Source organism: Halichoerus grypus, chromosome 15, assembly GCF_964656455.1.
Source record: "Halichoerus grypus chromosome 15, mHalGry1.hap1.1, whole genome shotgun sequence".
NCBI lineage: Eukaryota > Metazoa > Chordata > Mammalia > Carnivora > Phocidae > Halichoerus > Halichoerus grypus.
In genome coordinates, this window is record NC_135726.1 from 55829505 (window position 1) to 55846176 (window position 16672).

A 16672-nucleotide genomic window follows, 5' to 3' on the forward strand; every position below is an offset into this window, starting at 1 on the left:
GCATGGAGCCCAACATGGGGCTCTATCTCAGGACCCTGAGATAATGACCTGAGCTGAAATCAAGAGTCCCACACCTAACAGACTCAGCCAACTAGGCACCCCACTACCTAGTCTTTTTAAAGAAATCCTTCCCCACATTAAGCTCATAAAAACATTCTCTTGTATTTTCTTCTAAAACTTTTCGAGTTTTGCTGTTCATATTTAGGGTTCCAGGGGTCAGCAAACTGCACCCTATGGGCAAAATCCAGCCCACAGCCTGTTTGGCTTTGACCTTAAGATTGGTTTTTAAATTTTTAAAGGGTTGGGATGCCTGGGTGGCCCAGGCGTTAAGTGTCTGCCTTCCACTCAGGTCATGATCCTAGGGTCCTGGGATTGAGCCCCACATTGGGCTCCTTGCTCAGCGGGGAGCCTGCTTCTCCCTCTGCTTGTGCGTGCTCTCTCTCTGGCAAATAGATAAATAATAAAATATTTTTTTTAATAAAATTTTTAAAGGGTTAAATAAATGGAGATTGTATGTGGCCTGCAAAGCCTGAAATACTGTCTGGCCCTTTTTCAATCAAATAAGTTCGCTTTTAGTCTAAGACATAAAGCATTGATTTGTGTAGGGTGTCACTTAGACACCTAAATTTATTTACTTTTTCTATAGGATAACCAATTATCCTAGCAGTCTTTTAAAAATAACTGCCATAGGGGCGCCTGGCTGACTCAGTCAGTAGAGCTTGAGACTCTTGATTTCAGGGTTGTAAGTTCCAGCCCCACATTGGGTGTGGAGATCACTTAAAATAAAAACCTTAAAAAATAACACAAAAATAACTGCCATAAAGAGTTTGGCTAGCCTTTGTTCCAGGTTCCTAAGAAAGAAGTAACCTCTAAACCTTTAGAATTTCCTGAGTGATAGGAGTGTCTTTGTCATACATGAAGGGCCCTCAAACCACAAGATAATTTCTGCTAATGAGATGACTCAGGATAGGAGCTTGCCAGCCAGAAAAATCAACCATGTGATTAGAAGATTGAGGCCTTGAGCCATATGATATCAGTCTCACCTCCGGGAGTGGAGGAGCCTGGAGATTGAATTCAACCTGAAATCAATCATGTCTGTGTGATAAAACCCGAATAAAATCTCTGGATAGGAAGCTCAGGTGAAATTCCCTGGTTGGCAATACTCTTTTGAGTATGTCATTTCTCAGTGCTGGGTGGGTAACACATCTCGGAGGATGATGGAAGATTTAGGTTTAACCCTCACAGGCTTTTTCCTGTGTGTCTCTTTTTTTGGTGGTTCTAATTTGTATCCTTATGCTACAATAAAACTGGAATAAGAGATGGGGCACCTGGGTGGCTCAGTTGGTCAAGCGTCTGCCTTCAGCTCAGGTCATGATCCCAGCGTCCTGGAATTGAGCCCCTCGTCGGGCTCCCTGCTCCTGCTTCTCCCTCTCCCTCTGTGTCTGCTCCTCCCCCTCACTCATGCTCACTTGCTCTTGTGCGTGTGTGCTCTTCTCAAAATAAATAAATAAAATCTTTTTTAAAAACTGGAATAAGAATAAGACTTTTGGTGAGTTCTGTGAGTCTTATCTGAGGGTGGATATGGGAACTCCTAAATTTGTAGCCAATTGGTCAAAAGTGAGTGGCCCTGGCAACCTCTGAACTTGTAACTGATGGCTGAATTGAGGACAGTACCCTTAACCTTGATTTTGGCTAACTCTGAATAATACCTCTTTTTGCACTGACTTGTAATGTCATCTCAGATATCCATATCCAATATCCATATGTATAGATCAGTTTCTGAGCTCACTTTTACAATTTGTAATATGTCTCTATCCCTGTACTTGATACTGCAATATATTAATTACTATTGATTTATAGTAAATCTTGTTTGTTATCAAGTAGAGCAAAACCCCCATCATATTTCTTTGTTAGAATTGCTTGAAATATTTTTGGCAATTTGTCTCCTATGCGAATTTTAGGACTGGCTTGTCAGGATTATAGAAACCCTGTTGAGATGCTTTTCAGTTACACAATAGATAATAATACTTAAGGTCCTTGCATATCATATTAAGAAGATTGGACTTTTTTTTTAAGGCCATAGAGTTACAAATGAATTTATTAACAGGATTTCCAGACTGAGTAAACATCTGTTACATTAGGTTATGTTATAATAAAACCAACCCTAAAATATCTGTGGCTTAAAACAACAAAGACATACTTCTCACTCATATTCCATGTGTGGGTCGTCTAGGACTTGTGCTGCACATCATCGATGTCATTACTCACAACCCAGGAATATGACTCCTACCTGGAATATTACTGTACAAGGAGAGAAGGAACCAGAACATAGAAGAGTACACACTGGCTCCTAAGGCTTCTACTGATAAGTGACAATCACTTCCCCTTTCACTTCATCAACCAAAGCAGATCATATGGTGATATGTAACTTCAAAAAACATGGAGAAGGGGCGCCTGGGTGGCTCAGTTGGTTAAGCGACTGCCTTCAGCTCAGGTCATGATCCTGGAGTCCCGGGATCGAGTCCCGCATCGGGCTCCCTGCTCAGCAGGGAGTCCGCTCCTCCCTCTCATGCTCTCTGTCTCTCATTCTCTCTCTCGCAAATAAATACAATCTTAAAAAAAAAAAAAAAAAAAAAAATGGAGAAATACAGTTCTTCCATGTATCCCAAAGGAGAAAGATCCATGAACATCCAATGTTAATGACTATCATAGCCCTCTACAAGGACTGAACTAACGGGAGTATGAAAAATGAAAATGACAGCAAGAATGGGGATACAGGGGCGCCTGGGTGGCTTAGTCGGTTGGGCATCTGCCTTAGGCTGAGGTCATGATCCCAGAGTCCCGGAATCGAGCCCATGTTGGGCTCCCTGCTCAGAGGGGAGTCTGCTTCTCCCTCTCCCTCTGCCCCTGCCCCTGCTCCTTCGCTCTCTCTCAAAAATCAATCAATCAATCAATCAATCAATCAATCTTAAAAAATAGAATGGAGAGGGACGCCTGGGTGGCTCAGTTGGTTAAGCGACTGCCTTCGGCTCAGGTCATGATCCTGGAGTCCCGGGATCGAGTCCCGCATCAGGCTCCCTGCTCGGCAGGGAGTCTGCTTCTCCCTCTGACCCTCCTCCCTCTCATGCTGTCTCTCATTCTCTCTCTCTCAAATAAATAAATAAAATCTTTAAAAAAAAAAAAAATAGAATGGAGATACAATTGTGCATATGACTGCAGGTCATATAAACTTTATAGCATTTAAATCAGAAGGTCTGATAGATACCGGAAATGTGTAGTTATACTGACAAAACCAGGGAACTCATGACTAAATTGCTGGATTACAGGACAAGTCAGTGATTTGGGCAGTATTTTGCAACATCTTCTAAACCCATGTACATTGGGGTAGACTCACACAGGTGAGCCAACTCATGTACATTGGGGTAAGTCTCACACAAGTGAGCCAACCTGGATTTTCAGCTTAAGGGATAGGTTAGTCAGTAATATCAAATGTATACCTTTGCCTTCTGTCTTATGGCAGTTTTTACAGCTCTCTGGGACCATGCGTTCCTTGCTTTCATTTTTCATCAAAGAACTTGAGTCTTGGGGCATCTGGGTGTTCAGTTGAACGACCAGCTCTTGGTTTCGGCTCAGGTCGTTATTTTGTGGGTTGAGATCAAGCCCGCATTGAGCTCCAAGCTCTGCGGGGAGTCTACTTGAAGATTCTCTCCCTCTTCCCCTCCCTCCTCTCTAAAATGAATAAATAAATCTTTAAAAAAATACTTGAATCTTATAAAAAAACAAAATTCTTAAAACCTGTGTACCCACTATCCAGCATCACTACATGCCTTCTGCTCATCAAGTTATTTTTGTGATTGAGAGATTATGAAGTAAACCAGTGATCCTTGGGCTTATATAATCTGATGCTCATTGTAGGACAAGTCTTGATGTCAAAATACCAGGAGAACCTGAATCCACTCAATAACAAGGGTCCACAAGACTATCAACAGATAAGCCCTCTACACATATTTCTTCAACATGCCAGATCTCCTGAAAGCCCACTGTGAATTTTAGGGTTGTTACCTGTTATTATAGGATGGGGAAGTGAACTTGGAGGGGCCTGTACCATGTAGTGAGAAGAAATCATGAAAAACTTAATTCTTTTTAACGTGGTCTTGACATGTTTTTCCACCAGCTCCATAATGCTGATAGCACAAGGTGAAAAGAGATAGATTCCACAACCAAAGTAGTCTTTTCTCACTGTTATACTTTCCTTGCACCAGAGGCAAGCCACGGCTCGTAAGGAGGGAAGTGATGGGGTCAGCAATATGATCACTAGCTATCAGTCTCACATCATAGTGAAATAGAATTGAGTCACAAATAACAGATTACCAGTGAGTTTTTCAGTAAGAGGTAGTTTATGTAACCTTCAATTTCACAAGATCATGTAGATACTTCAAATATATTAATGAAACTTTAGGTTTAGAATTAAAATTTAACCTGGAGAGAGTAGGCTTTACTAACCCTTGTTATCTGATAGCAGTTACTTCCCTGCAAATAGGGTTTGGCTGACAGTGGGCAAGGATGAGGAAAGATGAGTCACATATTTCCCACCTTTGTAGTGGGGAGGTTCTTCCTCTATGGAGATGTCTTTTATTTTTTTTAAAGATTGTATTTTTAAGTAATCTCCACACCCAACATGGGGCTCGAACTTATAACCCCAAGATTGAGTTGCATGCTCCACTGACTGAGCCAATCAGGTGCCCCAAGGAGATCCCTTTTACTATTTTGAACATGGCAAGGGAAAGGTGGGAAGTACTTAACCCCTATAGGTACAGTGACTTTCTTGGTGGAAAGTGGTTTGGGGTGGGAGTTCGTGAGGAACAAGGTGTGTGAAAACTCCTGATTCACTAAAATGCTTTCGCTGCTCATAGGTAAGAATGTTTGTCTTCAAAAGAGCAGTGCTCTCATCAACTTCCCAGGCTTTACATTCAGGACAATGGAGAGTTTCCAGTCATTCTTGAACGAATCCTTTGGAAATGCAGACAGTAAAACAGTAGTATTTATTTTGCCAACCATTACATCATATTGTAGATGACATTTCACTATCATCCCTCACACCCCCAAGACTTGCAAAACTCCCATGTGTAAGACTATTGGTTCCTGGGTTTGGGATAGAAAGTCTGTCAATGTCCCTGGGATTAATCTTAGCCCTTCTTGTTTTTGTTTTTTCCCTCTCATGCTATATTGTACTGCTTAATGTGGGGGTATACCAGCTAATCCACATTGCTTATTGAAAACATGGAGATGGATGATTTACCCCTCTTTACAAAGGCTGGTTTTGGCTATGTGACTGGTGAGTATAAAAGACCCGTGAGTAATCTTGGGCCTTGATTTCCGTGAAACTGAGATACTTCACATATATGTTGGTGGCTTGTGATTTGGAGACAAATGGTGTTCTGTGACTGAAAAAGGTCCCTGGAATCTGTACCTGCATGTTGCAGAACACCTTGTAGCTTTTGTCTTTATTGGAGTCTCATGTTAGTAGAAGTCTGGAGTCGTGTTGAGTACATTCAACCACCTTAAACTGGGTACTGCTATAGTTGCAATTTCCCCATTTTAATGTAAACCAATGTGCTTGAAAAGGAAACCTGCTTTTGTAAAATTAAAACCAAGCTCATTGTATCTTAGGGTTTAATCCCCACTTAAGAAAAATAATTTATGAGACTTTCCAGCTACGTTCTAGAGAGGGATTCATAAAAACACCTCTGAAGTTTCACTTATGCTTTTTGAAAGGGAAGCATACCTTGTACAGTAACTGTGAACAATCAACTGAGATAACTCACTACCTTCGGACCAGCCAATACCTTGTACAGTATAAGGGAAATAGAAGCCTACTTCATTTGACTATAGGAACAAGTTACATTGTCCAATCAAGCAGTACCAGGACCAAAGCTAGTATTTAATTTCTGTCTTCTGATATCAAGGATGATCTCTCAAACTAGAATTCCAAAGGGTATAAAACTCATTATCTTCAAACCCTAACTATCTGATTGGTTTAGAAGAAATAAAATTCTTTATTACAGATACTTCTACTGCATTTCATCTAACCCAAGATACCTTTGATTGTGTGATGTACCATTATTTTCTGTACTAAGTTCTCCATTTAAATCTGTCAAGTCATCAACTGTATGCTGCATTCTAACTTCATTGTTAATTATGTGTGTGTGGGGGGAATTTTACCATGGAATCGATGAAAAAACATTTTACTCAAGGAACATTCAAAATCTTCCAGGCCCATTTACGAATACCAGGAAATGGGTGGCAGGGGAGGAAATATTCAGTATTTTATTAAGATTTCTTACTAAAATAATGAACCATGTAGTTCAATTACAACTTATGTAGCACTGTAATGATATAAAGATTCAATGCAGATTATTCTTTTTTTAAGATTTTATTTATTTATTTATTTGACAGAGAGAGACAGTGAGAGAGGGAACAAAAGCAGGCGGAGTGGAAGAGGGAGAAACAGGCTTCCCGCTGAGCAGGGAGCCCAATGAGGGGCTCAATCCCAGGACCCTGGGATCATGACCCGAGCCAAAGGCAGACACTTAACGACTGAGCCACCCAGGCACCCCTCAATGCAGATTATTCTATTGGCAAGTTTTGTGTACATTGAAGTATGTGTACTAGGGAGTCACAATTGCTATGCTAACACATGCAATTCCCAATTATGAACAATCATTTTAATAAAAATAGATGTAAAACACATATTCTCACATAGTTCTGATATATTTGCTTTGTTTTCTGACAAGTGTATTTATTTACATACTTAAAATGTTCCATAATGCTGCTTATTATGTCACAATTACAGGAAATGACATCCCTCATAAAATGATACCCATAAAAGATGATACCTCAGATTCATTCAAGTATAGAATTTTTTCATCAGTGTCAATTCTCTGATACCAGTGTAGCTGGATTTCATGCCAACAATATCCGCACAATCAATACAGACACACACAGATGTTCCCTCCTATTCGTTCTCTCTGGCTACATTCAATTGACATGTATGGAGGAAGGTATTTCCTCCTGTGTGGCATTCTACCCAGTACCATCCTCTTATAAGCAATGAGGTGTGAGTCTGGGGAAAAAAAAATGTGTCCACATCTGTAGTCTTAAGGTTTCACTCCTATGTAAACTCTAGTGTAATCAGCTATTCACTTTCAATGACAACTTCTGAATATTTACTTCATTCATGATTTCTCTCCTCTATGAGTTTTCTGATGTAAAATGAGGCTGAATTTGTGGGAGAAAGTTTTCCAACACTCACTGCATCCATAAGGTTTCTCTCCTGTGTGAGTTCTTTGATGTATAATAAGATGTGACTTCTGGACGAAAGATTTCTGACATTCACTGCATTCATGGGGTCTCTCTCCTGTATGTGTCTTCTGATGCAAAACGAGGCTAAATTTGATAGGAAAAGTTTTCCCACATTCACTGCATCCATAGGGTTTCTCTCCTGTATGGATTCTCTGATGAATAATAAGGCTAAACTTGTGAGAGAAAGTTTTCCCACACTGGAGGCATTCATAAGGTTTCTCTCCCGAGTGAATTCTCTGATGAATAAGGAGATAGGACTTCCGGCTGAAGGCTTTGTGGCATTCACTGCATTCATAAGGTTTCTCTCCGGTGTGAGACCTCTGATGAATAGTGAGGTGTGACTTTTGGGTGAAAGCTTTCTGACACTGATTGCATTCATAAGGTTTCTCACCCGTATGTGTTCTTTGGTGAAGGATGAGACTAAACTTGATGGAGAAGGTTTTTCCACATTCACTGCACCCATAGGGTTTCTCTCCTGTATGAGTTCTCCAGTGAGTATTGAGGAGTGACTTTACACTAAAGCCTCTTCCACATTCGCTGCAATGATAGGGTTTCTCTCCTGTGTGGGTTCTCTGATGTCTAATGAGCTCAGATCTCTGGATGAAGGCTTTTCCACATTCACTGCATCCATAAGGTTTTTCCCCTGTATGAGTTTTTTGATGTAAAATGAGGCTAAACTTAAGGGGGAATGTTTTTCCACATTTATCACAGCCATAGGGTTTCTCTCCCGTGTGAGATCTCTGATGAATAATGAGCTGTGACTTGTTGCTGAAGCTTTTCTCACACTCACCACATCTGTAGGGCTTCTCTCCTGTATGAGTTCTTTGATGTGAAGTGAGTTGTGACTTATCGCCGAAGCTTTTCTGACATATACGACATTCAAACCGTTTCTCTCCTGTGTGAGCTCTCTGGTGTTTATTAAGGCATGACTTATCAGTAAAAGCTTTCCCACATTTATTGCATCCATAAGGTTTCACTCCTGTATGGGTTCTCTGGTGTAAAATGAGACGGGATTTCCGGCTGAAGGCTTTCTCACACCTACTGCAACCACAGGGTTTCTCTCCGGTGTGTGTTTGCTGATGCTTAATGAGGTCTGACTTCTGGGGAAAGGCTCTCCCGCAGTCACTGCAGTTATGCTGTTTCTCTCCTGTTTGAGTTTTCCAATGTTTTATAAGCTGTGACTTATGGCTGGAAGCCTTTAAATGTTCATTATATTCATTGTATTTTTCTCCAGTATGAATTTTCTCACGTTTAGTATAAAGAAATAATTCATCATATCCATTAAATTCAACTTTGTTTCTTGCATAGCTTTTATTCTGAATAATGTACTCTACATTAGGTTTCAAATGTTTCCCAAGTATGTCAAATATATGGGATCTTTGTGCTAAAGGGACATCAAAGTTTAGGCTTAGAGATAATATTTTTCTAAATGCATTATTTTTGTGGTGACTCTCCATAGTTTCAAGGTTGCCTTGATTTTCTTGGTGCCCGTCTGTATGACAATCAACTTGCCAGGTGTCTTCTAGAAAGGAGACCAATGAGCCACAATGACCATGAAATAGCAAGAATGGAATTCCATAGCAAAGGCCAACCAGAGAAGAAGAAATGAGACTGGGTATACAGTGGAAGTCTGAGACATTTGTAAGTGGAAGGAGGGAAAAAAAATGGAATAAACTACAAAATGTGGAGACAAGGGACAATTTATGAATGCTGAGTATATTAGAAAAGAAGGCTATAACCATGCATTAAGGGGATGGAGATGAGAAGGCACGTAAACTGAGGATGCCAGGGAGAAAGATAAGGAGAACAAGTTCCAAGATGAACTAGAGTGGGATCTGATCCAAATACATAAGAGGAGGAAATGTATTCTTTTATTTTTATTTTTTTGAAAACTTTTTTTTTTTTTTAAGTAGGCTCCATGCTCAACATGGGGCTTGAACTCACAACCCTGAACACACTCCACCAAATGAGCCAGCCAGGCACCCCCAGAAATGTATTCTTTTAAAAACCAAGCAAAAGAATCCTAATATGGAGAGATTAAAAAGTGCAGTCAAGGGGCACCTGGGTGGCTCAGTCGGTTAAGCATCCAACTCTTGATCTCAACTCAGGTCTTGATCTCAGGGTCGTGAATACAAGCCCTGTGTTGGGTTCCACCCTGGGCATGGACCCTACTTAAAAAAAAAAAAAGTGGAGTCAGTATTGATGTATGTGGGAACTTATGTCCCCCGTGCTGTCACATTCAGAGCTTAAAAACTTCAAGATTTCTCCAAACAATAGGTGCCTCCCTGTTTCTGACCAAATAGGAATTTACTTCCACTTATGCCACAGGGTTGGTTTTTCACTCACCTGGATGAATCTGACTCTGGATTTCTTCCTCTGTTATCCATGGTGTTCCATGTTCCAACTGGTAGAATGCATCTGCTTTGGTAACTTGATACCCTACTCAAGGAAAGTTATAGCGGATCCATGGACACAAATACTTTGGCTACAAGGCCTCTGAAAAATGGGGAAGGTTATATTGAAAGGCCTGAACAACTTGGATCTTAGCCAAATAAAGGCCTTTTACTTTGGGAGTGAAAGAAAAGCACTCTGTTAGAGGCCAGAAGGTACTAAAATCTATGATGTATGAGACTCAAGTTCAAACAAGTAAGGTACTTGTAAGGCTCCACACATTTCATCACTGAGAAAGGAAAGGAAATTGATTGCCTACATTATCCTGGGAAAGCTCTGCTTACCCACTGATACTAGGTTGCTATAATTTTCCAACATCACATCTTGATACAGGTTCTTCTGAACGGGGTCCAGTAGCTGCCACTCCTCCCACGTGAAAACCACAGCCACATCCTTGAATGACAGTGACCCCTGAAATAGAACATTCCTATTCATTTCTAAAGGGATTATCGTTGGTTAATACTACGAAGATAAGTATAATATAATACTTTTTCTTATGGTAAGTCATTTGACTGCTTTCTGTATAACTAGCGTTGTATTATACTTTGTAGGAAAAACTAATTTTTTATTTAGAATATCCTGTCTTTGTGCTTCCAATCATTCATTGATGTATATGTTCACTCTTTCACAAAAGAGAAATAGGACATCCTGAAATCCTTTAATCTAGGAACCATCTACAATCTATGTGAAAGCTCCTATAGTCAGACACTGCACTAGATACTCCTTTTTATATAAGACTCTCTCCTACCCTGAAGGAGCATACTAGCTTGCAGAGAGAGGAATGTAAGTGCACGAGAGTACAATACATTTACATAGGGCAAGAAAGAAATATATACCATGTGGGCACCAATGGGGAGGAGAAAAATTACAAAGGTTGAACTTCAGAGAGGGGAGGAGAGAGGTGAATGGAATTCAAGAAAGAAGTAACATGAATGACAGCACAATGAAAAACCATGAGCATTTAAAACACTGCAAATACATTTCTTCCTAAGTTGTGAAATCAAATGACTGAATTTAGAGCAGGTAGAGCACACTATAAGCCCTCAAAAAATTTTTCACTTATTATTTTTGTTACTTAAATGTTGATAGGTATAGACTTCCAAGGTACTGGGTTAAGTGCATTTAGTAAGTTACAGAAAAGTACATAAACTGTAACCTAAATTATGACAATGGATATTAGGTTCTGTGTGGTAAAGGGTTGACTCAGCAGGCCTGGGTTGCCCAAGCCCTGCACACTCCAAGGAAAGGCCGGTCTTCAGGAGAACCAGCCCTTGACTTGGTCCTGGGAGATAAGCTCTGAACCACTGTAATATCCAGCACGCTACAGGTGCTTTCACATTCCTGAGGCCTAGACTATGCTCTATCAGTTTGAATTTTGAGGGGCTGGAGACTGAGTAGCTGAGGTCAGTCATGTATGCTGAATGCCTGTGTTGACTGACTTCCAATAAATCCTAGATACCTAGGGGCACGTGAACTTCCCTGGATGGCAACACTTCCCACCTGTTGTTACATATCATTGCTGGAAGAATTAAATGCTATTCAAGCCACTCCACTGGCGAGGACAACTGGAAGCTGGTGCCTAGTCTCTCCTGGACTCTACTCTGTGTCTTTTGCTTCTATTGATTTTAGCCTGTATGTTTTCACTATAATAATTCATAACAATAAGAGCTTTTTTTGAGTCCTTTTGAGTTCTTTTAGAGAATCATTCAACCTGAGGGTGGGCCAAGGACCCCCAACTCAAATATATACAAATTCATAGTTACATATGTAAATGCTGACAGGGGAAGTCAAAAGAATACACCTATGTTTTTTATATAGTTTATCTTAAGGATGGTGAAAAAGGATTAATGGGGAACTTAAGTGTTTAGCTCTAGAAACTTCTGTACTATTTGAAACTTTGACACTGAGAATATTTTAAGCTTTACTAATTAATTGGATTTTTAACATTTTTTATTTTTATTTTTTAATTTTTTTGGGAATATTTTTAAAATAGAAGAAATGGATTATGAACTGAGATTATGAAGGACACATTTTAAAACTTTGCTAATAGATATAACTTGGAAATGTTTGCTAATTAATATAAATTGGGGTTCCTCAACCTCAACCCTACTGACATTCTGGGCTGGATAACTTTTTGCGGTGGAGGCCTGTACTGTGTGTTGTAGGGTGTTTAGCAGCATCCCTGGCCTCTATTTACTAGATCCTATTAGCAGTTATGATAATAAAAAATGTCTCTGGAGATTGTCAAATGTCCCTTGGGCAGACAAAATCATCCCAAATTGAGAACCATTGATTTAAAGAAAAAACTAAATTTTGAGGGCTGTTTGTGGAAGACCAAATAATGGTCTTAGAATCCATCCATTTTTCTTGATAATCTAGATGTTATCCCTGGATAAAGTCAGACCTCCAGGAGCCTATGGACTTGAGCTACACTGTTTTGAAACCCTGAAGCACTCTGATCTTTGAGTTTGGCTTTGATATAACACCACTGGCTTTTCTGAGGATGGCTGAGAAATAACCACAGGGAACATACCACTTTATTGGTGGTTTGCTATAGAGGGAACTGAGCACTAAACAATCTCACTAATGACCTATCAAAGACATTTCTTCCTACTTACGTGACAGGAACGATCTACTTTTCTAGAGGAGCTTTCTCCTTAAGGCAAATCGCCAACGATTTTTTATTGCTGGCCATGTGGGAGATTGTATTTCCCAAGGATCACCATAATAGTATGTCCCATTCCAAACCTTCTGCAATGTGACTTTGTCACTCTCCCATCAAGAGGTAGAGCCTGTTCCCCTCCCCTTGAATCTAGTTTGTCTTAGGGACTTCCTTGTAACAAAGGCAATGCAGCAGAAGTGATGATGCATAACTTCTGAAGCTAAGGCAGAAAAGGCCATGCAGTTTCAGTCCGGTTCTCTTAGAATCTAGCATCATGCTGTGAGAAGCCCAAGCCACAAAGGGAGGCCATGCATAAATACTCCGGTCAAGAGCCTCAGCTGTCTAGTTTTTGAGTCATGTCATCCTGGAAAACAGATATAGGAATGAAAAAGCCTTCAGATGATTCCAGTCCCCAACCTTTGAGTCTTCCCAGCTGAGGTTTCAGACATCACGGTGGAGACAAACTGTGCAATAAAGGATTAACACAGCAATCTGGCTTGTCCACACCCTGCACATGCCAAAGAAAGGTTTGGTGCTTACCTGTTCATATATAGGAAGCAACCTCTAAGTCCTAGAAATATCTTTACCTGAGAGCCTTGGGCTACACCAGATAATTCATACCATCAATGTTGTTTATGGTGGAAGATCTGGGTACCATGGCAGCTTAACTTCTGAAAGGGCTGGACACTAAAGTCAGCCATTCGTGTAGTCAGCGTTGCCTATGTGTCCAACCCAAATAAAAACCCTGGAAATGAAGGCTTGAGTGAGCTTCCCTGATTAGCAGTATTCAAAATGTGCTGTTACAAGTCATTGCTGGGAAAATCCAACACTGTCTACATGACTCCACTCAGAACAAGTGGAAGCTTCTGCCTGGTGTCTCCTGGTTCAGGCCTTATGTACCTTTTTGCTTTTGCTGTAATAAACTATAATTGTGAGCATAACAATGTTTCTGAGTACTCTGAGTTCTAGCAAATCACTGAACCTGAGAGTGGTCTTGGGAACCTACAAACATGTAAGACACCACCATGGGCCCTGTCTTACTTCCTGACCCACTGAATCCCTGAGAATGGATTAAAAATAAATGCATACCACCAGGTTTCAGGGTGACTTGGTATGCAGCAATGGATAAGTGGGACAGGGAATACTAAAGACAAGTTTGTAGCTCAATTTTATAAACTGTTTAGAACTTTCTGGGTTATAATCTATGTTCTAACTTAAAATAACTTGTATAATGGGGCACCTGGGTGGCTGAGTCAGTTGGGCGTCTGCCTTTGGCTTGGGTCATGGTCCTGGGGTCCTGGGATCGAGCCCCACGTCAGGCTCCCTGCTCAGTGGAGAGCCTGCTTCTCCCTCTCCTCCCCGCTTATGCTCTCTCTCGCTATCTCTGTCTCTCTCAAATAAATAAATAAAATCTTTAAAGAAGAATAATAATAATTTGTATAAACATACGATTTACATATTCTCGTAGCAACCTGGCTGTGAAGTTGATCCTTTGTTTAACTTTTTCCCAAATTCTGACATTTATCTCTTCATGCTGTATCTGGTATAGAGTAGTCCTCATAAATATGAATAAACATATTCTTTTAATACATGTATTATTAAGCCTCCTCAAATCCACGGGAAGGCCTAATGGAAAATAAATATATAAATAAACTCACTTGGGACTTGGACATTTTCTGGAGCCCTTATATACCATCAGAAAGTCTAATATCTGCTCTGTTGTTGATTCTGGGCTCTATTCTGAAGCTCTAGTTCAAGGTCTCTGGTCAAGGATGCAGTGTTGATCTTCGTATCTTCACTTCCTTCCCTCATAGGAACTATTTTATCCCAGGAAGCCAGGACCTGGGGATTACAGAAATTGTAAGTGTGAGTCTAACAGATTTTTCTGAGTTGTTTGAGTCCTTATTCGTATGTGTATATGTATTTTAGATATACACAAATATATATATCTAAAATATATGTTTTCTTTAGGTGGTAGGTTAATATGATAGTCTAAAGAAAGAAAGTGGGGCGCCTGGGTGGCTCAGTTGTTAAGTGTCTGCCTTCGGCTCAGGTCATGATCCCAGGGTCCTGGGATCAAGACCCGCATCAGGCTCCCTGCTCTGCAGGAAGCCTGCTTCTCCCTCTCCCACTCCCCCGCTTGTGTTCCCTTTCTCGCTGTGTCTCTCTCTGTCAAATAAATAAAATCTTTAAAAAAAAAAAGAAAGTAATATGTATTACCTGATGACTTATTTTTCAATAAACATAATTATTTTATAATAAAGAAATACAAACAAACCTGTCATCATTAAATTATGTAATTTTACCAAAACTACTCAAAACTAAAGCTGCACTTAGAGAAAGACCATTACTAAGAAATAGGGGGGGGAAAGTCCAGTGAGAAATTTTTAAAAACCTAAAAAATCCAGAGAAACAGGTATAAATACTGGTATACTGCTGCTAACCTGTCTTGGGTATCTACTGTGTGATCTTTAACTGTATGAGTAGTTAGCACAGTTTATTTTTTGTTTTGTTTTGTTTAACAAATGGAAAAGAGTCTCAGAGAGGTTGAGAAACTTGCTCAAGTTCACATAGTAAAGTGACAGAATATGGATAAAAACCTTAGGTCTGCCCAAATTCAAAGTCCATATTCTTTCCTCTGAGTTAAACTTACCTGCAGGTGTTCTAACTGCTTACCTGGAAAACCTACAAGAATTAATTCGTAATTACATTAGAAATAAGAGTTCAGTAAAGAAAGGAAAGAGAAGATTAAAAAAAAAAAAAAAAAAGGCTGCTTTTATATGTACCAGAAAATAAAAAATGAAATAACCATTGGGGACCCTCAAAGATAAGAAACGAAGCTGCCCCAAGCACTAAACTCCCCAGAAGCCACTCCATTCACTGACCACCCCCAAAGATCACTCAATCACTGATCCCTCCCCACAAGTACATCCCAAACACCGACTTAAGCAAAGGACATCAAAAGCACTAAACTACGGGCACCTGGGTGGCTCAGTCGGGTTAAGTGTCTGCCTTCGGCTGGAGTCATGATCCCTGGGTCCTGGGATCGAGCCCCAAGTTGGGCTCTCCGCTCAGCCGAGGAACCTGCTTCTACCTCTCCGTGTGTGTGTGATCTCTCTCACTTTTGCTCTCAAATAAATAATAAAATCTTAAAAAAAAAAAAAAAGCACTAAACTATCTACCAAAGATGTCTCAATCACTGAACCCCCACCCTCCCAACACCATGCATATTCCCACCATGGACACTGGCATTAGTAAACCCTCCAAGGACGTCCTGATGAGTGACATGCTCCAAGGATTCTTCAATCACTGACCTTTTTCCAAGGATGGTCCAATTGCTGACATGCCCCTCAAGGCCGTCCTAAGTACTAATCTTCCCCATGATTCCTTTTCAGGCACTCACACACCCTCAAAGACACCCCCATTCCTGACTTCCTTCATGAACACCCCAAACACTGACCTCCCATCATTCGTCCTCAATCAGTGACCTTACCTGAAAGACGCCCCAATCACTGACCTATCCCAAGCGCATCCAAATCACTGACCCACTGTCTAGGTAACGCCAATCACTGATTCGCCTCCAAGATCGCCCCAGTCACTGACCTCCCCTACAAAGCAATACCCCAAGCTCTAACACCTTTCTCCAGGCCACTCCAATCCCGGACCATCCCCAGGCCTGCACCACTTCCTACTACCCCGCTCCCTCAAATCATAGAATGCATGCATCTCCCACCCCACAACGGCTTGTTTCTCTCACGGACAACCCAAGCCTCCCCTACCATTAACTCCAAATCTCCACAAACCTCGCTCAACCTTATTCCGCTCCCAGAACGCGAAACTGAGACCCCTTAATAGAGCCTTCGCGCACCAGCTGGGTGGGTGGAAAGAGCCACGGCCCATCACTTCGGCTTCAGACGCGACTGTTCCACCTCACAAAGTCAAGTTTAACGTCTGTGGCATCCGAGTCTACAGGCTGCCAAACCACCACCCCGGGGGCGTCCTTCCACTGACGAAGACTCCGTTCAGCTTTCGGTGTTTCAGACAAAGACACTGTGAGAGAGTATGGCGGCGCCCTGTTGGCCAATTTATGTGGGAGCCGCCATATTGGAAGACCGGTCGTACAACTCATTTTTCGGCCCGAGAGAATAGTACTAGTCCGCCTTACGTCAGTTGTGAGCGCCACAAAGGGCAATGCGC

General features: G+C 41.0%; 2 protein-coding genes across 2 annotated transcripts in view; one reads left to right on the forward strand and one right to left on the reverse strand.

The window, feature by feature from the left end:
- ZNF613 (zinc finger protein 613) overlaps positions 1-16672 on the forward strand; it is a 61929-nt gene that overhangs the window by 24828 nt on the left and 20429 nt on the right. The window contains exon 3 of the mRNA XM_078063415.1: positions 14290-14335. The gene's annotated coding sequence lies outside the window, so the exon portion shown is untranslated. The remainder of the gene's footprint in view (positions 1-14289; positions 14336-16672) is intronic.
- LOC118543250 (uncharacterized) lies at positions 6428-16480 on the reverse strand. The gene is given in 6 exon segments (XM_078063421.1): positions 6428-7244; positions 7247-8884; positions 9709-9801; positions 10098-10224; positions 14134-14317; positions 16344-16480. Coding segments are annotated over 5 exon segments (1926 nt in total). The 5' UTR covers positions 14149-14317; positions 16344-16480; the 3' UTR covers positions 6428-7191.